The sequence below is a fragment of the Gracilinanus agilis genome, chromosome 5, assembly GCF_016433145.1.
Source record: "Gracilinanus agilis isolate LMUSP501 chromosome 5, AgileGrace, whole genome shotgun sequence".
Classification (NCBI taxonomy): domain Eukaryota; kingdom Metazoa; phylum Chordata; class Mammalia; order Didelphimorphia; family Didelphidae; genus Gracilinanus; species Gracilinanus agilis.
In genome coordinates, this window is record NC_058134.1 from 37334259 (window position 1) to 37358970 (window position 24712).

A 24712-nucleotide genomic window follows, 5' to 3' on the forward strand; every position below is an offset into this window, starting at 1 on the left:
CAAAATAGTTAATGGAGACAAATTGACATACCACTGATTTTCAGTGTTTCATAAATATTTAATCTTGAGCATTTGCATTGATCAGTTTCAAAATTTGGATTTTCAAAAATTTTAATTTTCAATTTTTTAAAGTAAAGAAATATCATTATTTATTATTGAAGATTTCCAGAGCTTCCTTGTCCTATTGCACCATTAAAAATTCTCACCAAGGACTTTTCTTTTCTCATGGGATAGCTTTTACTGAACACTAACATCTTCACGATTCATCTGGGTCGGGTGCTTTGTCTGTTTTAATACTCCTAATTACCTAATTATGTGCCATAATGCACTGACAAAGCCTTTGATCACTTCAGTTTTTTTTTTTATTAACCCCTTTCTTTTTCAGGAAATAGTTCTGCTTGTCATATTAAGAGCCATCATGTGAAAGCTTTTAAACCCCAACCAGCACAGTCACTTCTCTAGCTTGGGCTTTTATCATGTAGTTTCCTGATTGTTCTCCTGGCTCCTAGTTAGTCAACAAGCATTTAATAAACACAGACTGTTCCAGGCACTTGCTAAGCATTGGAGATAGAATAGAGGCAGAAAGAAAGAGAGTCTCTAGCCTCTAACAGAAGAAAATGGCACATAAAGCTGAGAAGGGGTAGAAGGTGCTGTTAGTCCTTCCACAGGAACATGGTGGCTGTCGTTCATTCAGTTGTGTCCAACTCTTTGTGACCCAATGGAGACCATTGCACTTCACTATCTCTCTTCAAGTCTGTCCAAGCTCATGTTTGTTGCTTCTATTACACTTTTTCCATCTCATCTTCTGCCATCCCCTTCTCCCTTTGCCTTACTCTTTCCCAACATCAGACTCTTTACCAATGTGTCCCATCTTCTCATTAAATAGCCAGAGTCGTTCAACTTGAGTATTTGTCCCTCCAGTGAATAGTCTGAATTAATTTTTTAAGTACTAACTGATTTGATTTCCTGTCCAAGGGACTCTCAGAAGTCTTCTCCAGCATCACAGTTAGAAAATGTCAATTCTGTGGCATCCAGCTTTTTGTACAGTCTAGTTCTCAAAGCCATACCTTCGGAAAAACCATAGCTTTGACTTTACAAATCATTATAGGAAAGGTGATGTCTTTGCTTTTTAGTGTGCCGTCCTGATTTCCATAGCTTTCCTTCCAAGGAGCAGGTATCTTCTAATTTCATGGCTGCAGTCTCCATCTGCAATGATCTTTGACCCCCAAGAAAATGAAATCTGATATTGCTTTCATTTTTTTTCTACAACTTCAAACCAGTTTTTAGACCCTCCTCTTTCATCCTCCTCACAAGGCTTCATAATTCTTCTTTACCTGCCATTGGAATGGTATTTTCTGCATATCCGAGATAGTTAAAATTTCCCTTACAACCTTAATTCCAACTTTTTATTTGTCCAGCCTGGCATTTTGGATGAGGAACTCTGCATGAATTAAATAAATTAGATAACAATATATAACATTGTCATATTCCATTTCCAATTTTAAACCAAAAAATTGTTCCATTTTCAATTCCAACTGTTACTTCTTGACCTTCATACATATTCCTTGGAAGACAACTAAGATGATCTGGTCATCTCTTTGAGGACTTCCCACATTTTGTTGGGATCCACACAGTCAAAGGCTTTATTGTAATCAATACAGAAGAAATAGATGGTTTTTCTGGAATTCCACTACTTTTCTTCATAATCCAGTGAATGCTGGCAATTTGGTCTCTAGTTCTTTCTCTCTTCACAAAACAGACTGTATATCTGGTAATTCCTGGTTCACATACTGCTGAAGCCTAGCTTGCAGAGTCTTAAACATAATCTTGCTGGTGTGTGAAATGAGCACAATTTTTCAGTAATTTGGACATTCTTTAACACTGGGATATAAATTGATCTTTTCCAGTCTAGTGGCTGCTGTTGAGTATTCCAAGTTTGTTGGCATATTGAATGTAGCACTTTAACCACATCATCTTTTAGGATTTTAAATAGCTCCATGTAATTCCATCATCTCCAATAGCTTTATTGTTAGCAAGGCTTCTCAAGACCTCATTGACTTCATTTTCTAGGATGTCTGGCTCTAGATCAGTAATCATACCATCATGGCTATCAATGATGTTAAGATTTTTCAGGTACAATTCTTCTGAATGTTCTTGTCACTTCTTCTTAATCCCTTCTACTTCTGTCCATATCATCTTTGTCTTTTATGATGCCCATTTTTGTATGAAAAGTTCCTTTGTTATCTTTAATTTTCTTAGAAATCTCGTCTTTCTCATTCTGTTGTCTTCTATTTGAGTTGCTGGTTTAAGAAAACTTTCTTTTCTCTCCTTGCTATTCTATGGAATTCTGCATTTAATTGGGTATATCTTTCTCTTTTTCTCCTTTCACTTTTCTTCTTTTTTTAGCTATTTATAAAGCCTCAACAGTCATTTGCATTCTTATTCTTCTTTTTCATTGGAATATTTTTCATTGCTGCCTCCTAGACAATTTTGTGAACCTCTGTCCTTAATTTTTTAGTCATTCTTATTTATCAGATCTCATAATTTTAAATCTATTCATCCACTAAACTCCACTTCATATTGATAAAGGATGTTATATAAGATCATACCTTTGTGGTTTGATGGTTTTCCCTTTTTTCTTCAACTTAATTTGCAATAAGAAGCCTGAGGCATAGTTTTCTACAGGCCTTCTTTTAATTGATAGTATAGAGCTTCTCTACCTTTGGTTGCAAAGAATATATCAATCTGATTTCAATATTGACCATCTGATGATGTCCATGTGTAGAGTCACCTTTCGGTTGCTGAAAAAGTGCTTTTGCTATGAAAAATGAGTTCTCTTAAAAACATTTTTATTCTTTGCCCAGCTTCATTTTGTACTTCAAGGCGTTATTCCAATTGTCTTTTTATTTGCTACTTTAGCATTCCAATCTTCTAAGATTAATGTGACATCTTTTTTTGGTATTTTTTTCTAGATGTTGTAAGTCTTCGTGAACTGATCGATTTTGGCCTCCTCGCCATCAGTGGTTGGAGCAAGGACTTATATTACTATGATATTGAATAGTTTGCCTTGCATTTAAATGGATTATTGACTCTGAAGGCACCTGCATTTTTTCTTAAAAAATTCTCACAATAATATATATAATGATCACCTGAATTAAATTCAACCATTCTCATCCGTTGAAGTTCATTGACACCAAGGATATTGATGTTTAAACTTTCTGTAATCTTATTTGATCACATGTAGTTTAACTTGGATCATAGATCTTATATTCCAGCTTCCTGTGCAATATTGATCTTTGCAGCATTGCATTGGACATATCCACATATTAGCTTCTTTTCAGCTTTGACCCAGCTACATTGTTCTTTCTAAAGCTACTTATAGCTGTCCTCTGCTCTTCCTAAGTAGTATGTTGGATGCTTTCTGGCCTGAGGAGCCTATCTTCCAGTGCCATATCGCTTATCATTTTAATGTAGTCCCTGGATATTCTTGGCGAAGATACTGGAATAGTTAGCTATTTCCTTCTCCAATGGATCATCTTTTGTCTGAACTCTCCACTATGACATGTTTGTCTTGGATAACCAGATATGGCAGAGCTTAAAGTTTCTTTGAGCTATAGAAGCCCCTCTGCCAAAAAGGAAGTGACTAAGTCCTAAAAATTAGATATGGCTTATCTAGATCATTCCTCAAAATGGAGGTTTGAAGAGTTGCAATAGCTTATGCATGATGACTAAGTCTAGATAATAATGGATGGCTCATCAGAGCCTTCTCCCAAAAGGAAATTTAAATAAATAACTCACCAATGGGAGAAAGGAGCCTTTCAGCTTCCCCTCTCTTTAATTCAGTTTCCCCAAGTCCACAACAAGCATTTATTAAGCATTACTACATTCCAGAGACTATGCTAAGTGCCAGACGTACAAAGAAAGGCAAAAACAGTCATTTTACCCAGGTAGCTCACATACTTTTTAAAAATTAAGTTTATATTTTTCCCTAATTCCATATAGACTCAATTTTAGTCATTGTTTTCTAACATTTTGCAATTCATGTTCTCCCTTCCAGCCCTCCCTCATCCCTGAAATGTCAAGTAACATGATATAATTTATACATATGCTGTCATTCAATAAATATTTCCATGTTCATCATGCTGTAAGAGAAGAAAAATTCATGAAGGAAATCAAGGGGAAAATGGCATGCTTCAGTCTGCATTCAGACCTCATTAGTTCCTTCTATGGCAGTGGAAAGGCCTTTTCATCATGAATCCTTTGAAGCTGGCTTGGATCTTCACATTGCTAGTAATAGTTAAAGTCATTCATCATTGATCATCATAGATATTTTTTTGGTATTTACTATGTGCAATGTTCTTTTGATTCTCTTTACTTTTCATCACTTCATAGAAGACTTTCTAGGTTTATTTGTGATTGTCCTGTTGGTCATTTCTCATGACCCAATAGTATTCCATTACAACCATATACCACAACTTGTTCAGCCACTCCCCAGTAAATGAACATCCCTTCAGTTTCCATTTCTTTGCCACTACAAAAAGAGCTACCATAAACATTTTGGTAGAAGTAGGTCCTTTAACCCTGTCTTTGGTCTCTTAGATATAGACCTTATAGTGGTATTGCTGGACCAAAGGGTATGAGGGAGCTCACGTTCTGTTGGGACAGACAACATTCAAACTACTATGTATGTATGAGAAGGATACAGGGTAAGTTGTAAGTAATCAAGAGGGAAAACATTAGTATTAAGAGTATTAGAAAAGGCTTCTTGTAGAAATGAGGACTTGAAGAAAGATGGAAAAGGCAAGAAGCTGGGAGTGCATTCTAGATATATTAGGGAAGTCGGTGAAAATACATCATATCTGCGCATAAAGGAAAACAAGACTGTTGTCTCTAGATTTTGGAATACATGGTAGGGAGTGAAGACTAAGAAGGCTAGAATGGTTGGAAGGGAGCCAAGTTATGAAAAAAACAACAACAAGGTTTTTTTATTTGATCCTGGATGTAAAAGGGAACCAGTAGACTTTATTGAATAGATATGATCAGACTGTTCTAACAAAATAATAATATAGCTAGCATTTAAATAGCACCTATTTGTGCTAAGCATTGCCCTAAACTCTTCACATATGAAATCTCATTTGCTATCATTATCCCTTATTTATTTCTTTGTTTGTTTTATTTTTTAGAAAGATTTTTTCCATGGTAACATGATTCATGTTCTTTCTCTTTCTCCGCCCACTGCCCAACCCCCAGTAGCCAATGCACATTTCCACTGGTTTCTTCCTGTGTCATTAATCAAGACCTGTTTCGATATTATTGTTAATTGTTCTAATGTGGTCATTGAGAGTCTACATCCTAATTGTGTCCTCGTCAACCCATGTGTTCAAGAAATTGTTTTTCTTCTGTGTTTCTACTCCTGTACCTCTTCCTCTGAATGTGGGTAGCGTTCTTTTCCATAAAAAACTCAGAATTGTCCTGGGTCATTGCATTGCTGCTAGTAAAGAAGTCCATTACATTTGATTTTACCACAGAGTATCAGTCTCTGTGTACAATGTTCTTCTGGTTCTGCTCCTTTCACTCTGCATCAATTCCTGGAGGTCTTTCCAGTTCACATGGAATTCCTCCAGTTTATTATTCCTTTGAGCACAATAGTATTCCATCACCAACATATACCACATTTTGTTCAGCCATTCCCCAATTGAAGGGCATACCCTCATTTTCCAGTTTTTTGCCACCACAAAGAACGCAGCTATAAATATTTTTGACCATGTCTTTTTCTTTATGATATCTTTGGGGTGCAAACCCAGAAATGCTATAGCTGGATCAAAGGGCAGGCAGTCTTTTATCTCTCTTTGGGCATAGTTCCAAATTGCCATCCAGAATGGTTGTATCAGTAACTCCACCAGCAGTGCATTAATGTCCCAATTTTGCCACATCCCCTCCAGCATTCATTACTCTCCCTTGCTATCATTTTAGCCAATCTGCTGGGTGTGAGGTAATACCTCAGATTTGTTTTGGTTTGAATTTCTCTAATTATTAAAGATTTAGAACACTTTCTCGTGTGCTTATTGATAGCTTTGATTTCTTTATCTGAAAATTGTCTATTCATGTCCCTTGCCCATTTATCAATTGGGGAATGGCTTGATTTTTTGGACAATTGATTTAGCTCCTTCTATATTTGAGTAATTAGACCTTTGTCCAAGTTTTTTGTTATAAAGATTTTTTTCCAGTTTATTTCCCTTCTGATTTTAGTTACATTGTTTTTGTTTGTACAAAATCTTTTTAATTTAATGTAATAAAATGATCTATTTTACATTTTGTAATTTTTTTCTAACTCTTGCTTGGTTTTAAAATCTTTCCTTTCCCAGAGATCTGACAAGTATACTTTTCTGTGTTTGCCTAATTTTCTTATACTTTCCTTCTTTATATTCAAGACATTCACCCATTCTGAATTTATCTTGGTGTAGGGTGTGAGATGTTGATCTAAACCTAATCTCTCACATATTGTTTTCCAATTTTCCCAGCAGTTTTTGTCAAATAGTGGATTTTTTGTCCCCAAAGTTGGGCTCTTTGGGTTTATCATACACTGTCTTGCTGACGTCACTTACCCCAAGTCTATTCCACTGATCTTCCCTTCTGTCTCTTAGCCAGTACCATATTGTTTTGATGACCACTACTTTATAATATAGTTTAATATCTGATACTACTAGGCCACCTTCCTTTACTTTTTTTTTTCATTATTTCCCTTGATATTCTTGATCTTTTGTTCTTCCAAATGAACTTTGTTATAGTTTTTTCTAATTCTGTAAAAAATTTTCTTGGTAGTTTGATAGGTATGGCACTAAATAAGTAAATTAATTTGGGTAGAATGATCATTTTTATTATGTTAGCTTATCCTACCCATGAGCAATCAATGTTTTCCCACTTGTTTAGATCTAGTTTTAATTGTGTGGAAAGTGTTTTTTAGTTGTGTTTGGTATAATTCCTGTGTTTGTCTAGGCAGAAAGATTCCTAAGTATTTTATATTGTCTAGAGTGATTTTAAATGATATTTCTCTTTCTAACTTGCTGCTGGGATGTGTTGGAAATATATAGAAATACTGCTGATTTTTGTGTATTTATTTTGTATCCTGCAACTTTGCTAAAATTGTTGATTATTTCTACTAGCTTTTTAGTTGATTCTCTAGGATTTTTTAAGGAGACCATAATATCATCTGCAAAGATTGATAGCATAGTCTCCGCATTGCCTATTCGATACCTTTAATTTCTTTTTCTTCTCTAATTGCTACTGCTACTGTTTCTAGTACAATGTTAAATAATAGAGGGGATAATGGGCATCCTTGTTTCACATCTGATCTTATTGAAAAGGCTTCTAATTGATCCCCATTGCATATGATGCTTGTTGATGGTTTTAGATATATATTGTTTATTATTTTTAGGAAAGGTCTTTCTATTTCTGTACTTTCCAATATTTTCAATAGGAATGGGTGTTGTATTTTGTCAAAGGCTTTTTCAGCATCTATTGATTTTTGTGATTTTTGTTTGTTAGTTTGTTGATATAGTTAATTATGTGGATGGTTTTCCTAATGTTAAACCATCCTTGCATTCCTGGTATAAATCCCACCTGATCATGGTGGATAATCCTCTTGATTACTTGCTGGAGTCTTTTTGCTAATATTTTATTTGAGATTTTTGCATCTATGTTCATTAGGGAGATTGGTCTGTAGTTTTCTTTCTCTGTTTTTGATCTCCCTGGATTTTGAATCGGTACCATATTTGTGTCATAAAAGGATTTTGGTAGGACTCCTTCTTTGCTTATCCTATCAAATAATTTGTATAGTATTGGGATTAGTTGCTCTTTGAATGTCTGATAGAATTCACTTGTGAATCCATCAGGCCCTGGTGATTTTTTCTTAGGGAGTTCTTTGATGGCTTGTTCAATTTCTTTTTCTGATAAAGGATTATTTAGGTATTCTATTTTTCTCCTGTTAATCTAGGCAATTTATATTTTTGTAAATATTCATCTATATCTCCTAAATTGTTATATTTATTGCCATATAATTGGGTGAAATAGTTTTTAATGATTGCCTTAATTTCCCCTTCATTAGAGGTGAGGTCTCCCTTTTCATCTTTTATACTGTTAATTTGGTTTTCTTCTTTCCTGTTTTATTAGATTTACCAGTACTTTGTCTATTTTGTCTGTTTTTTTTCAAAATACCAGCTTCTAGTCTTACTTATTAATGCAATAGTTCTTTTACTTTCAATTTTATTAATTTCTCCTTTGATTTTTAGTATTTCTAATTTGATTTTCATCTGGGGATTTTTAATTTGTTCATTTTCTAGTTTTTTAAGTTGCATGCCCAATTCATTAATCTCTGCCCTCCCTAATTTGTTAATATATGCACTCAGTGATATAAATTCTCCCCTTAGAACTGCTTCAGCCTCATCCCATAGGTTTTGGTAAGAAGTCTCATCATTGTCATTGTCTTCAATGAAATTATTAATTGTTTCTATGATTTGTTCTTTCACTAACTTATTTTAGAGAATCATAGTATTTAATTTCAAATTAGTTTTTGGTTTGTCTCACCATGTATTCTTACTTATAACTATTTTTATTGCATTATGATCTGATAAGGTTGCATTTATTATTTCTTCTTTTTTTGCTGTGTTTCTATGCCCTATTACATGGTCGGTCTATCTTTGTGAATGTTCCGTGCGCTGCTGAAAAGAAGGTGTATTCCTTTTTGTCCCTATTTGTTTTTCTCCATATACCTATTAAGTCTAATTTTTCTAGGATGTCATTCACCTTTCTTATCTCTTTCTTATTTACTTTTTGGTTTGATTTATCTAGATCTGATAGGGGAAAGTTGAGTTTGCCCACTAGTATAGTTTTGCCATCTATTTCGTCTTAGAGCTTCACTAGGTTCTCCTTTAGAAATTTGGATGCTATACCATTTGTTGCATACATGTTGAGTACTGATATTTTTTCTTTCTTTATACTGCCTTTTATTAGGATGTAATTACCTTCCCTATCTCTTTTAACCAGATCTAGTTTTACTTTGGCTCTGTCAGTAATCATGATTGCAACTCCTGCCTTCTTTTTCTCAGTTGAAGCCCAATAGATTTTGCTCCCTCCTTTCATTTTTATTCTATGTATTTATTCTGCCTGTCTTATGTGTGTTTCTTGTATAGAACATATGGTAGGATTTTGGTTTCTAATCCACTCTGCTATTTGCTTCTGTTTTATGGGTGAGTTCATCCCATTCACATTCAGAGTTATGATTATCAACTGTGTATTTCCAGACATTTTGATTCTCTCTCCTTGTCCTGCCCTTTCTTCTTTCACTATTTCCTTCTATACCAGTGTTTTGTTTCCCTTTTTACAGAGGAGAAATTGAAGCAGATAGAAATTACAATGTCTTGACTAGAGCCATGTGGCTAATAAGTTTCTAAAATCAGAAGTAGATAAGGTAATAAATTTCTAAGGCCAGAACTCAGAGCATCTAGCCTATAAGCCCAGCACTCTATTTTCTGTGCCACCTAACTGCCTTTCTAGCTGCTTTGATAGCCAACCTAAGGACTTAAGGATCATCTAGAATAGGGAATGACTTGAGTTAGGTATACCAACCAGCAGGCCATTGGAGTAGTCCATGCATGAGGTGATGAGGACCTATAGCAGAGTGGTGGCAGGGTCAGAGGAGAGAAGGGAGCAGTAAATGAGAAATCCTGGAGAGGTCAAATCAACAGGCTTTGGCAACATATTGGTTGTGGAAGCAGAATGAGAAAGGAAGGAGTCCAGGAAGACACTAAAGTTGTGAGCTTTGGTGTCAAGGTGGATGATTGTATCCTTAATAATAGAGTTGTGAGGGAGGGGATTGGAGTGAAAGAGAATGAGTTCCATTTTGGATGTGTTCAGTTTAAGATCTCTTTGGAACATCCAGTTCGCTGTGAGACAGTGATCAGGAGAGCAGTTAAGACTGGACAGTAGATATGAGAATCATCTACCTGCAGATGATAACTTTCATGAGATTACCAGGTTCAGTAGTATAGAGAGCAAAGAGAGAGATCTCTAGGGGACCCCATCATCCTTAGCAGGCATGACCTAGACTAGATCTGGCAAAGGAGACCAAGAAAAGTTCAGATAGGCAGGAGGTCAGCCAGGAAGAAGTGCCAGAGCTATAGGGAGGTCATGAAGAGATAAGAATTATGACAATATCATGACTTTGGTCAGTTGAATGGTGCAATCAGAAGCCAGACTGCAGAAAGTTAAGAAAGTGTGAGTAAGGGCAAAGTGACATAGATTGCTTTATTCAAAGAATTTAACCATAAAAGGGAAGAGCTAAAGAATGATTGAGGAGCCTTTTTTTTTTTTTTAAGAATGAGGGAAACATGGACAGAGGCAGTAGACAATGAGAGATTGAAGATTAATGAGGAAGGTTGATAAAGGCAGGCATTCTGCTATTGGAGAAGATGGGATATAATAGGATCATGTAGGTATTTTGAGGAGTTTGCATTGGTAAGGAGGAGATAGCGAAAAAAGAGATCTGTATGATGTGAAATGAGGAGGGAGGAAGAGGGAGCTCTCTTAGGGAATGACCGCAATTTTTTCAGTCAAATATGGGGCCAGGTTCTTCAGCTGAGAGGGTTGGAGTCAAGGCATTCATGGGAAGATTTTATGAAGTAATGAAAAGTTTTGGAAAAGCTGCTGCAACAAGTAGGCTAATGAATTGATTAGAGGGGCAGGATTGTTTCGCTACTTTGAGGGCCTAATTGAGATGATGTAATAAATTTATAGTGGTGTGGTTTCATGATTTTCTACAGATGCCAAAACTTCATAAAGCATATGGTCTGACCACATCTTTCTCTTGCTCAAAAACATTTCTCCTATTTGGCTTTCTTAATTTAGCCCAAATTTTCCAATTTACCTTTTATATATTAATCCCCTTCATAAACAATACTTTCCAGTCAGATTAACATACTAGCTCTCAGGAAACTTGACATTCCATCTGCTTTCTCCAAATGATTGTGCTTTCCTCTCCACAACTTCCAATAAAAACATGAAAAATATAGAATTTTTACCTCTGCCTCTTAGTGTCCATACCTCATAGGAAGTGTTCTCTTATTCTTCTCATTTTTTCTTCTGAGTATGTGTGTGTGTGTGTGTGTGTGTGTGTGTGTATTATGCTTTATATATAGAAAGCATTTAGGCAATATGTGTTGCAGAAGCACAAACTGCTTTTACATTGCAGAAAATGTCCATTTAAAAATATCATCTACCATTGTCTTTCAAAAGACGCCTCTTTGAATCAGGTTTTAGGGTGTTTTGAGTTTTTTTAAACACCTTCTAATAATGTGATAAATTTGATCAAATACCAAATTGCTCCTGAATCAAGAGTTAAAGTGGAAAATCTACTTTCTGCAACCAACTAAAAACCCCTAGATTCCACTTCATTGTCTTCAGAAGGATATTGTAAGTGTTCGAAGCACCAACATTAGTGTCTCATTGCCATTCAGCTTTACATCTGTAGTTTTACTCTTATATCAAATCTCTAATTATAATGTCTGACCAGATGTAGAATGGTCTCATAAATATTTCAGGATGGAATACTTTCTCCATTTCTGCCCTATATAAAGTGAATGAGAGAGAGAGAGAGAGAGAGAGAGAGAGAGAGAGAGAGAGAGACAGAGAGAGAGAGACAGAGAGAGAGACAGAGACAGAGTCAGATACAGAGAGTCAGAGACAGAGACACACAGTGTGTGTAATTTTTTTCCTTCCTCTGTTTTTTAACACATGGTTTCTATTATACCTCATTGAATAAATTGTGATTAATAAGACATAACTACTGATTAATTCTTTAAATACTTATCTGGTTCTTCTTTGTTAAAAGAAAAAATAAAACCGAGAAACAAACTATCATTTGATGTAGTTTGGACCTGAAATTATGGTTTCAACATTGATTCCATCTCATCATAACATGCTGCTGAATCCTACTTGGGAAAGTCATTGTGTGCTTTATTTTCTTTAAAGACAAGTTTACCTTTACAGTTTGTGGAAGATTAGGATAACGATCTAATTTGCTTTTCCTGAAAGTATATCATATATGTAATATGTGCGTATGTGAATGTATATTATATGTATAATATGTGCAGATATTATACAAGTATGTATACATAAATACATATCATATGAAAACACCATAAGGCATATAAATGGGAAAAGAAATTTAGAATTACCACCTCTTTAAAAACCCTGATGACAATTTAATCTTCCACAAATTAAAATTTTTGTCTCCTCATATGCATTTTTCCATGTACTCAAAGACAGTTATCATTACTATAAAATGTTTAGATTTTTTATATAGTGGGAGTTATATTTTTTGTTTTACATATATGTTTCAAATTAATTACCCAGATTTTAGTGTATCCCTACACTTATTAACCTATACTTAAATACATTTCTTTGAATTATTTCTCATGTTATATGATTAAAGAGATTTTATCATATATTTGGAAGAACACTAATGTGGGATTTCAGTTTCTGTTTTGGGTATTCTGTTAGTTGGATAAGTGGATATTGAAAGGAAGGGAATAGAAATTTATATAGTCCCTACTGCATGCCACGAACTGTCTTTAGTGCCTTTGCAAATACCTCATTTGACAAGACACCTAATCTTTCTGTCTTACAGTTTTCCCGTCTATAAAATGTGGGACTATAATAATCTCTTAAGGTGCTCAAAATGTTAGGATTCAATGATTGCTTTTCCATCTTCTAAAAAGACTCTTTTTCAGTAGTTCAGCATATATGTCTACCTTGAATGCTTCTGTGGATTCCCCATTAGAATTTATAGGCAAATATTCCTCTTTAAAGATTAAAGGGTTTTTTTCTTTCTTCTAAAAAGGGAATACTGTGAGATTTTACAAATTGGCACTTCAGCTCTGTAGAGTAGAATTGTGGATGGTGTGCTATTGCATTTAGATGAGGTACGCTATGGCTGCCTAATACACATTTTCAGTTGATTGGGTATTTGCTAAAAGTGGGTAATTTAAATTATCTACCTGCAATTTAATTCTGGTAGATCTCTAGTTTTTAATCTTGGAAGTGGTTAGTATGCATTTAAATGAAACCATGAATTGGTATGTAATATAATTTACATTTTTAGTGGATAGATATTAAACTCTTACTATATAGTTCATAGATATTTGTTGGCAGAAGTAAGGAAGGTACTTTTTAGGACTTTCTCCCATTCTCAATTCTGATCTTGAATATTACTTAGAATTGTATTAGGCCATAATTTTGTGTGCATGAGAGATTTGCAAAGAATAACTGCAAAAGAGGTCCATATAAGTTATGTTCAGAGGCTTAATAGACCTGTTTTTCCTTCCATTACTCATAATTAATGCTAACATGATGTTAGTTTATTGTATCTCCTTTGTCTTTAAGACTCATATCTTAATAGACCAAGGGGCATTGGAGATAACACTTTCTCTTAACTCATCTATCCTTTGGTTACTATCTCATTTCTGATGTTATCACTAAACTTTCTCAGGAAATGTTCTGCCACCATTGCCATCTCTTTGTCACCCACATTCTTCTAATATTTTTTATTTAGATGCCATTCTTAGCACTTCATTAAATTGTTCTCTGTAAGGCATGTGACTTTTCTCTGAGAAAAGTTACTCTCTGCTTAGTTACCATCATGATTTCCTTTCTTGATGCATTTGACATGATGAACCAGTGTTCCGTAAAATATCTTTAGCTTTTGTGATCCTGCTTCTTGCATTCTTTGGATTGTCATTTATTTTTTCCTTTATATTTTCTCTTCCTTAGTGCCAGCTAAACCAGTATTTAATTTTAGATTTTTCTATTATTCTCCAGCTACATCCCCACTCTTCAGAAGCTGGCTTTAGTTCAGATAGGAGATAGTAAGTCATCTTGATATTTTGATGAAATTCATAGTTGAAAGAAACTTTCAAGGTCATCTCTTCCAACCCTCCACTCAAAGCAGCATCTTAGACATGTGTAGAGCTTCTCTGTACATAATTTTTGGCTTTTTGTCTCCCCCATTAGACTGAAACTGGGTGTGTTAGGGCTGTTTCTTTGTATTCCTGCCCCTTTGCACAGGCCCCAGCACACAATAGACAATAAATGTTGTCAACCCATTGACGAATTGTTAGACTGATGGGCATGTAATTTGAGTGTTCTTCTGTGTCCTCATGATACCCAAAGAACAAGAAAGGCATTGGGGAGACAAATATTTGGTAGCACATGGACAAGAGTTACACATTGTGGACCAGCATAGATGGTTTTGCAGTCTACCTAGTTAGAGAAAGTGTCTAAGTTGATGACATCACAGTTACATTCGTACCTTGTGAGGAAAGCACAAGAAATAAGGGATTGGGTAAGTCCCCAACCCTCAGAAGCATCAGCAAAATCACTGGTCATTTTTGTCATTGGTACTTAAAACACTGAAATATATTTCTGTTTTCTCAGCCTTTAATTCTCCTAGATGAAATATTTTCCATCTCCACAGCCAAAATCAAACCATGATCAGCTAATGCCCATTGTATTATGACATCCTTAGATCAGATCTCATTCTAATTTTTTCTGCCTTCACTCATCTAATATATAGTTACCTGAATTATCTTTTTCAGTCATGTTTTCTTTATCTTAAACTCAAGAATCTCTAGGTAATTCTGTTATTCATATTACAGATAAAACTTCTCTGCTTAGATTTAGAACTCTTTACTGATTTTCCCTATCTTTTATCCTTTCTCTTGCCCTCCCAGACAACCATTATCATTTTTCCAACTTTATTTCTATATGGACCCTTTGATAAATAATAATGCTATTTAAATATGTGAATCATTTATTAGTGTCTATGCTTTCTAAGTTGACATTCCCACTTACTGGAAGGTCCTTTCCCCATATTCCCATATAGCCTTAAAATCCTAGTTTTCAACTCACTTTGGGAAAACCATGAGTAACTCCCCACCCAACTATTTGCTCACAGCATTCCCAGTCTTATTATTTTTCTTTCTTTTATACCTAGTTGTTATATCAATTTATAGATACAGTTATATTAGTCTCAGATATATTCTTCAGTTGTTTCATGGAAATATCCTTTACCTTTTTAAATAGAATTTACACTGCCTAAGAGCAGGGACACTAGACCCCCTAGATTGCCCAGTGAGTTTAGAATACCACATTTTGTTAATAGAGCTAAAGTCATTATAATATGTAATTGTGTGTTTAAGTTCTTTTAGCTTTGTGTCAAATTGGATAAGTTGTCCCTGAGAAATATTCATTTAGACATGGATAGGGTTCCTATCTATTCAGTCTCAATTAAAAATATTGTCCATATCAAATCATATCATACATGTAAGGTAAATATGGCCTGCCATTATTGTTAGGAAGAAAATGTTTCTTATGCGTATAAAATTTATTTGATATTTTTAACTTAAATGACATTTTTTAATTTTTCTTCCTTTTTTCACTCCTATTTCATTAAAACATTAGTCCTGCCACAGGGAAAAATTGGGATACAGATAAAAAAGTCTTGAATAGAAAACTCAGAAAGCCTTGGGGAACTCTCAGAAGTGAGAGTTGGAAGAAGACTCTTTAAACCAGGCTGCCTGCCTCAGGACTCTGTTTTCTTTTTTCAGGTTTCCTGAAATGCAGTATTTCCAACAAGAAAATGTGAGAAAAATTCTTACAGATGTTCTTTTCTGTTATGCGAGAGAAAACGAGCAGTTGCTTTATAAACAGGTAATGAAAATATCGTACAGGTGGCATCCATTGACTCAAAATTTTCTATACAGCTTGACAAATGATAGCGCAATAATGGAGGCTTTATTGTATCTAGAGTTGTATCATAATGCTCAGGCAATCAGAGAGATACTTGTCAGCTGCATGCGAAGAAAAGTAAGCTCATTGACGCACATATGCTAGCTCCTCATTATAAGACATTCCACCAAATTGTCTTCTATAAGGCTGCTCAAGCTTTTCTTTCAACTTTTTGGAGTTTGTTTATAAACAGCCTTTTTGAAGCCAATCTAGTAATAAAACTTTCCATGGTGCATGTATAAATATTGTATCCAAGTACAGCATTTATATAAATATAAGAAAATGTAAAAAGTTATAAAGTACCCCATTAAGTCTCTAAAATTTATCAAAAACCAATTTCAAAAAGTTGCTTATAACAGTTGAAAATACATATTTAGTTTCACCATGATACTATTACCTGACCCATCACATAGTCATTAACACTCAGAAAGTTAATGCATTATATTTTCCACAAGAGGAAATTTCCCATTATTTACTCACAGTATTTTAAGATCTATTTCAGTTTATTGTAACTTTTTAAGTACAGAGAACATAATTGTCTACATTTACCACATTCTGAAAGCATTAATTTCCAGGAAAGGCATAAACTAAGTTGTCAATCTTTTTAACAGTCATATTCTATAGTGTAAAATATATTCAGTTCTATATCCTGGGTCAAGTATCGGAAAACATTTTTGATCAAATTTTGACTAAATATTTTAAAAATCTACTAGATTAAACAAAAGAATTAAATAGGAAAGGAATTAACTTTAAAATTTTGTACATAATAAATCAAGTCAAAGAGTAGTTATTCAACATAATTTCCCTCCTTTTTATGTTAATATATAAAAGCAAAAGTTGTGTTAGAGCAATTCTGTACCAATGGGGTTATGCTATCAAAGAATAAGAAAGTCAACATTGCCCAGCCTTACTATCTTCAGTGAATGTGACTCAGAGCACTTGCATTGAAGATAGTGAAATGGAGGATCACATTCTAGATAATTTAGATAAAGTCTATCATTTATTGACCAAGAAAGTAATATTATCTGACTCCTGGGTATGACTTAAAGGCTTAATTACCCCCTGTGCATGCTTAAAATCCTGTAGATTCTTTGCTGAGAAATAATACCTTGCTGCAGAAGGACTGAATATTTAGCCAGATCAAATTTAAGAAAAAACCTTGAGTTTCATCACAAGCTGTTAAAGCTATTATTTTGTACTAGGTGACACCCCGTTTAACATAGACCATATTGTTAATAGTTATGGGATTTTATTGAATTAATGAGACTGTTATCATGTAGTAGAATGTCTTGCTGAGTTAATTGAAACTGCAGAGATTATATAAATGGTATTAATGAACTTTGACTGCCTGATGCCTTGGCTTTAATAAAGACTGCGTGGTGGGCTAAATGAACATAGGCAGATAAAAGAACAGGTTCAATCTTCTGAGCCTACAGGCTGTTGACGATGGGAACTTCTTTACCTTTATTTTCCACTGGTACAAATTTGATTCTGCAGCACTTACTGAAGAATAGTTCAGCCGAGTTAAAGCCATGAGACTACAGAAATGCCATCAGTTTAGACTATCACAAAATACATATTGTATGGCCATGGAATAAATGGTTAGATCAATAAATATGTTTTGTCACTTTTAGAAAATAGGAACTCAATTACTTTGTGGGGATCTCTTCTACTAGAGTCTTCACAGGATTCTGCTGGAATTTCCATTTGCAGTTACTTGCTGTATTCTTCTAGCTTTTGCTCTGTCCATTTCACAGACACTCCAGTTTTCCAGAGTGTTTGGGGCAGCTCTAAAAGAGAACTTTGGAGCTTAGATGAGAAACAAAATTCTGGATGAGTTCTGGCCAGGGGCACTTCTGGTAGACAAGTAAAACCAATTCTTCCTTTTCCACTGCCAAGGAATTGTCCTTTAGAGTTTGATTCAGTGTGACTACAGTTGGTTTTTGTAGTGAAATTACTCCCAGACCTTGAAAACTCATCTCAAAAACTAACTCCTCAATGCACATCTCCCTTTATTCATGAATCATTTTTTTCCCCAAAGACCCTGGCTGGCTCTTTGTTCCTCTTTTATCCACTCATCATGGATTGTTATGTGTTTTGGTCATTAGAATCAGAGAGTATTACAGTTTTTTACATGTTATTGCCTTCTAGACCTCTGAATACAAGCAAATTTGTAGCTATTTTGTGAGTTTTAAATTAGTATCTGGGCAGGAGTGTTAGCCTATCTACTCGTAGTACTAATATTATCACTATAGGTGCTTAATAAATGGTTGGCCTTTAATTGAACTATTAGATTCGATGATCAAAGAAATTATTAATTTTTACCTATAAGGGACATTAGAGACCTGCCATTCCATATCCTTCATTTGATCAATGAGGAAACAGATCCACAGAGGTTCAGGTGATGTGATCAAAATTACACAAGTATTAAGTGACAATTTACTTGAACCCAGATCCATATTACCCTGAATCTAGAGCTCTTTCTTTCTTCCTTTCTCTTTGCAAAATTTTATTTAATTAATTAATTTTGAGTATTTTTCCATGGTTACAAGATTCATGTTCTTTTCCTGTCCTCTCCCCAAATCCCTCCCCTAGCAGATGTGCAATTCCACTGGGTTTTACATGTGTCATTGATCAAGACTTATTTCTATATTATTGATATTTGCACTAGGGTTATCACATAGAGTCTACATCACCAACCATATCCCCATCAACCCATGTAATCAAGCAGTTGTTTTTCTTCTGTGTTTCTATTCCCACAGTTCTTCCTCTCTGAATATGGATAGTGTTCTTGCTCATAAGTCCCTCCGAGTTGTCATGGATTATTGCATTGCTGCTAGTAGCATTACATTCAATTGTGCCACAGTGTGTCCATCTCTGTGTATAAGGTTCTCCTGGATCTGCTCCTTTCATTCTGCATCAGTTCCTGGAGACCGTTCCAGTTCACATGGAATTCCTCCAGTTCATTATTTCTTTTAGCCCAATAGTATTCCATCACCAACAGATACCATTGTTTAGCCATTCCCCAATCAGAGGGCATCCCCTCATTTTGCAATTTTTTGCCACTACAAAGAGTGCAGCTATAGATATTTTTGTACAAGTCTTTTTCCTTTATTATCTCTTTGGGGTACAAACCCAGCAGTGCTCTGGGTCAAAAGGTAGACAATCTTTTAAAGCCCTATGGGCATAGTTCCAAATTGCCACCCAGAATGATTGGGTCAATTCACAACTCTACCAGCAATACATTAATGTCTCAATTTTGCCACATCCCCTCCAACATTTATTACTTTCCTTTGCTCTCGTATTAGCCAATCTGCTAGGTGTGAAGTGGTACCTCAGAGTTATTTTGATTTGCATTTCTCTAATTGTAAGAGATTTAGAACACTTTTTCATGTGCTTATTGATATTTTTGATTTCTTTATCTGAAAAGTGTCTATTCATGTCCCTTGCCCATTTATCAAATGTGGAATGGCTTGATTTTTTTTTACAATTGATTTAGCTCCTTGTAAATTTGAGTAATTAGACCTTTGTCAGAGGTTTTGTTATAAAGATTTCCCCCAATTTGTTACTTCCCTCCTAATTTTTATTGCATTGGTTTTGTTTGTACAAAAACTTTTTAATTTAATTTAATCAAACATTTATTTTATATTTTATAATGTTTTCTAACTCTTTCTTGGTCTTAAAATCTTTATTTTCCCTTAGATCTGACAGATAAACTATTCTTTTTTCACCTAATTTACTTATAGCTTCCTTATTTATATTCAAGTCAGTTCACCCATTCTGAATTTGTCTTGGTGTACACTGTGAGATGCTGATCTAAACCTAATCTCGCCCAAACTGTTTTCTAATTTTCCCAGCAGTTTTTGTCAAATAGTAGATTTTTGTCCCAAAAGCTGAGTTCTTTGGGTTTATCATACACTGTATTACTGAGGCTATTTTCCCCATGTCTATTTCACTGATCTTCCCTTTTGTCTCTTAACCAGTACCAAATTCTTTTGATGACCACTGCTTTATAGTACAGTTTAAGATCTGGTACAGGTAGGCCCCCATCCTTCATTTTTTTTTCATTATTTCCCTTAATATTCTTTATCTTTTGTTTTTTCCAAATGAACTTTGTTATAGTTTTTTTCTAATTCAGTAAAAAAGTTTCTTGGTAGTTTCACAGGTATGGCACTGAGTAAGTAAATTAATTTGGTTAGGGTTGTCATTTTTATTATGTTAGCTTGCCCTACCCATAAGCAATTAATGTTTTTCTAATTTTTTAGATCTAGTTTTAATTGTGTGGAAAGTGTTTTGTAGTTGTGTTGGTATAATTCCTGTGTTTGTCTTGGCAAATAGATTCCTAAGTATTTTATATTGTCTAGGGCAGTGATGGGCAAACTATGGCCTGTGGGCCAGATGCGCCCCCCTGAAATGTTCTATCTGGCAGAGGGACATTATTCCTAATCTGTGAATACAATGAGTAGGATATAATTCAATGAAACTTCAAAAGAGTTGCCTTAGAAACAGACTGACAGATGAGCATTTCCTTTCCTTTGACCCCCTTTTTAAAAAGTTTGCCTATCACTGGTGTAGTATGATTTTAAATGGAATTTCTCTTTCTAACTCTTGCTGCTGGGATGTGTTGGAAATATATAGGAATTCTGATGATTTATGTGGGTTTATTTTGTATCCTGCACTTTGCGAAAATTGATGATTGTTTCCACTAGCTTTTTAGTTGATTCTCTAGGATTCTTTAAGCAGACCATCATATCATCTGCAAAGAGTGATTGCTTGGTTTCCTCATTGCCTATTTGATACCTTCAATTTCTTTTTCTTCTCTAATTGCTACTGCTAGTGTTTCTAGTACTATGTTGAATAATAGAGGTGATATTGGGCATCCTTGTTTCACTCCTGATCTTATTGGGAATGCTTCTAATTTATCCTCACTTGTGAATCCATCTAGTCCTGGAGATTGTTCAATTTCTTTTTTTCTGATATGGGATTATTTAATCTATTTCTTATATATTTCTATAATTCTATTTCTTAATCTAGGCAATTTGTATTTTTATAATTATTCATCAGTAACAACTAGATTACCATATTTATTGCCATATAATTGGGCAAAATAGTTTTTAATGATTGCCTTAATTTCCTCTTCATTAGAGGTGAGGTCTCCCTTTTCATCTTTGAAACTGTTGCTTTGTTTTTCTTCTTTCCTTTTTTTATTAGATTGATCAGTACTTTGTCTATTTTATTTGTTTTTTCAAAGTACCAGATTCTAGTCTTATTTATTAATTCAACAGTTTTTTTTTACTTTCGATTTTATTGATTTCTCCTTTAATTTTTAGGATCTCTAATATAGTTTTCATCTGGAGATTTTTAATTTGTTGACTTTCTAGTTTTTTAATTTTCATGCCCAATTCATTAACCTCTGTCTTCCCTAATTTGTTAATATGTGCACTCAAGGATATAAATTTCCCCATGAGTACCACTTTGGCTACATCCCATTAATTTTGATAGGATGTCTTATCATTGTTATTCTCTTCAAAGAAATTATTAATTGTTTCTACGATTTGTTCTTTAACCAATTTTGGAGAATCATTATTTAATTTCCAATTAATATTTGGTTTGCCTCTCTTGTACTTTTACTAATTATTATTTTTATTGCATTATGATCTGAAAATGTTGTGTTTATTATTTCTGCTCCTTTTTATGTGTTTGCCATGTTTTTATGCCCTAGTACATGGTCAGTCTTTGTGAATGTACCATGTGCTGCTGAAGAGGTGTATTCCTTTTTGTCCCTATTTGTTTTTCTCCACCTATCTATTGACTCTAATTTTTCTAAGATTTCATTCAAATCTCTTCTTTCTTATTTATTTTATTTTTTGGTTTGATTTATCTAGAAATGATAGAGGAAGGTTCAAGTCTCCCACTAGTATAGTTTTGCTATCTATCTCCTGCTTAAGCTCCATGAATTTCTCCTTTGGAAATTTGGAAGCTATACTATTTGGTGCATACATGTTGAGTACTGATATTTCCTCATTGTCTTTACTGACTTTTATCAGGATGTAATTACTTTCCCTATCTCTTTTAACTAGATCTATTTTTACTTTGGCTTTCTAAGATATCATGATTGTGACTCATGCCTTCTTTTTCTCAGTTGATGCCCAGTAGATTGTGTTCCAGCCTTTTACCTTTATCTTGTGTGTGTCTCCCTGCCTCATGTGTGTTTCTTATAGACAATATATGGTAAGATTTTGGTTTCTAATCCACTCTGCTATTTGCTTCCCTTTTATGGGCAAGTTCATCCCATTAACATTCAGAGTTATGATTACCACCTGTTTATTTCCCAACATTTTGATTTCTTCTCCTTATCCTGCCCTTTCTTCTTTCACTATTTCCTTCTACACCAATGTTTTTTTTAATCAATCCCCCTAATCCCAATCTTATTTTACTTATCTTTCTCCCCCCTCCCTTCTTATTCCCCTCTTAATTTTCTTTAGGGTCTTTTTAAGCTACCCTCCCATAATCTCCCTCCCTAGTATTACTTCTCTCCCCACCAGTCCATTTGTTACCCTTCTACTTCTCTATATGGCACGAATCAATTCTCTGCCCCCAATGGATCTAATTGTTCTTCCCTCTTTTGAGTCAATTGCATGTACGAATTAAGTATTTCCTGTTTCCAACCTCTTTACCCTTCCAGGATATTGGTCTTCTCCCTTGCTCCCACCATGTGCCTCTTTATGAAATATAAATTTAACCCATTTTGTTTCTTTCCCCATTTCTCTTGATATTATCCTACTTTTAGTTTATATATACATATATTGTGTGTGTGTGTGTGTGTGTGTGTGTATAGACATTTCATCCTATACAGTTTGTCACTGTTCCCTCCAAATATACTTCTTCTACCTACCCTGATGATAATATCAATTTTTAAGAGTTACCAATATCATTTTTTCTTATAGGAATACAAATCATTTGAATTTATTGGGTCTCTTAAAATAAGTTTTGTTTTTGTTTTTTTCCCATCTCTTATTTACCATTTGGTGATTCTCTTGAGTTCTCTGTGTGAACATCAAATGTTTTGTTTAAGCCCAGGCTTTTCTTTATGAATGCTGTAAGTCTTCTATTTTATTAAATGATCAAACTTTCCCCTGCAAGAATATAGTTAGTTTTGTTGGGTAGTTGATTCTTGGTTGTAGACTCAGTTCCCTTGCTTTCCGGAATATTATATTCCATGCCTTCCGGTCCTTCAGTGTAGATGCAGCCAGATCCTTTGTTATCCTAACTGGCTCCATGCTATCTGAATGACTTCTTAGCAACTTGTAATATTTTTTCCTTGGTCTGATAGTTCTTTAATTTGGCTATAGCATTCCTGGGAGTTGTCAATTGGGAATTAAATGTAGGAGGTGATATATGGATTCTTTCAATCTCCACTTTTCCCTCTTGTTCAAGAATGTTGGGACAGTTTTCTTGGATAATTTCCTAAAGAATGATGTACAGGCTTTTCCTTTTGTCATGATCTTCTGGTGGTCCAATCATTCTTACATTGTCTCTCTTTGATCTGTTTTCAAGATCTGAGGTTTTGTCAGTGAGGTGTTTCATATTTTCCTCAGTTTTTTCATTCTTTTGATTTTGTTAAATAGATTCTTGCTGCCTTGTGAAGTCATTTGCTTCTAGTTGTTGGATTCTAATTTTTAAAGACTGAATTTCATCCCTGGCCTTTTGATCATCCTTCTCCTTCTAGTCTGATTTTCTTTGTGGTCATCTTTCACCTTCTTTACCTCGTTTTCAATTTGGTCAGTTTTGGTGTTCAAGATACTATTTTCTTGTTTTAGTCCATGTATTTTCGCTTCCCAATTGTCTTTAGCCTCTCTTAATTTTTTTGAGTTCTTGAGTTAATTGAATTTTGAGTTCTTCCAAAGCTTGCGTCCAGTTTGTTCGAGTTTCTGTGTTTTTGCTTGGTGTTCCTTGTTCCTCCTGTTCCTTTTGCTCTTTGTTCATTACTTGGATAGAAGCTTTTGATTGTAATTTCTTTTTTCTTTTTCTGTTGTTTATTCAAATTTTTTCCTTCTCACTCCTGTAATTGGCTAGAATCTTCCTCCTCTGATTATTTGCAGGATCTGTGGGTTTGGGCTATTCTATCCTGAAGGGGCTCCTTTTCTGTTCTGCTGATTGACTAGGTTAGCCTGATGTTTTAATTAGCCCTGAGGTCAGATCCCAGCTGGCATCAGAAGCTGAAGGTGTAGGTGCTTATAGCTGCTTCCAGTACAGTCTATAGAGCTCTTTCTACTGTCTTATTCTATTGATTAAGCATGTTGAGCTTGCCATCATCTTTTTCAGCATATTAATCCACAATAATTATAATAGATTTCCCTACTATATTGTCTTTAATATAGCATTTTAAGGTAGGCACATTGATTTTACATTAACCATTTGATTTACAACAGCCTTGTGAAGTAAGTATATTCCTTTGATTATAGAATAATAATTAACCTATTCATCTCATTAAAATTTGGCTCACCAATCTTTTGTTCTAAAATATGTGAAAAATTTCAAACTCCTAAGATGTCAATACATTTTATATACTTTGTAATTAATATGTTACTTTGAAGACTGCTATGAAAGGAGAACTGAAAAGTGCCATTGCAAAAGATCTTCAAATATAAATGTTAGCTAGGTTAAGCTCATACTTTAATGTTTAACAAATATTGTCTAAGGTATATTATAGAAATATAAATGTTAGTTATGAAACAATTAGCATTTTCTAAACAAAATTTTAAAAAATATCAGTAAAGGAACTAGCATTTTGAGAAGCTGGACAAGTGATCCTAGACATATCATCTAAGGAAGAGTGAGGCCAGCTTGAACCTGTTATACCAAATCATTC

The 24712-nt window shown here is 34.4% G+C and overlaps 1 protein-coding gene across 1 annotated transcript in view; it reads left to right on the forward strand.

The window, feature by feature from the left end:
* TBC1D5 (TBC1 domain family member 5) overlaps nt 1-24712 on the forward strand; it is a 650187-nt gene that overhangs the window by 431755 nt on the left and 193720 nt on the right. The window contains exon 10 of the mRNA XM_044678890.1: nt 15660-15762. Coding sequence (XP_044534825.1) covers nt 15660-15762 — 103 coding nt within the window. The remainder of the gene's footprint in view (nt 1-15659; nt 15763-24712) is intronic.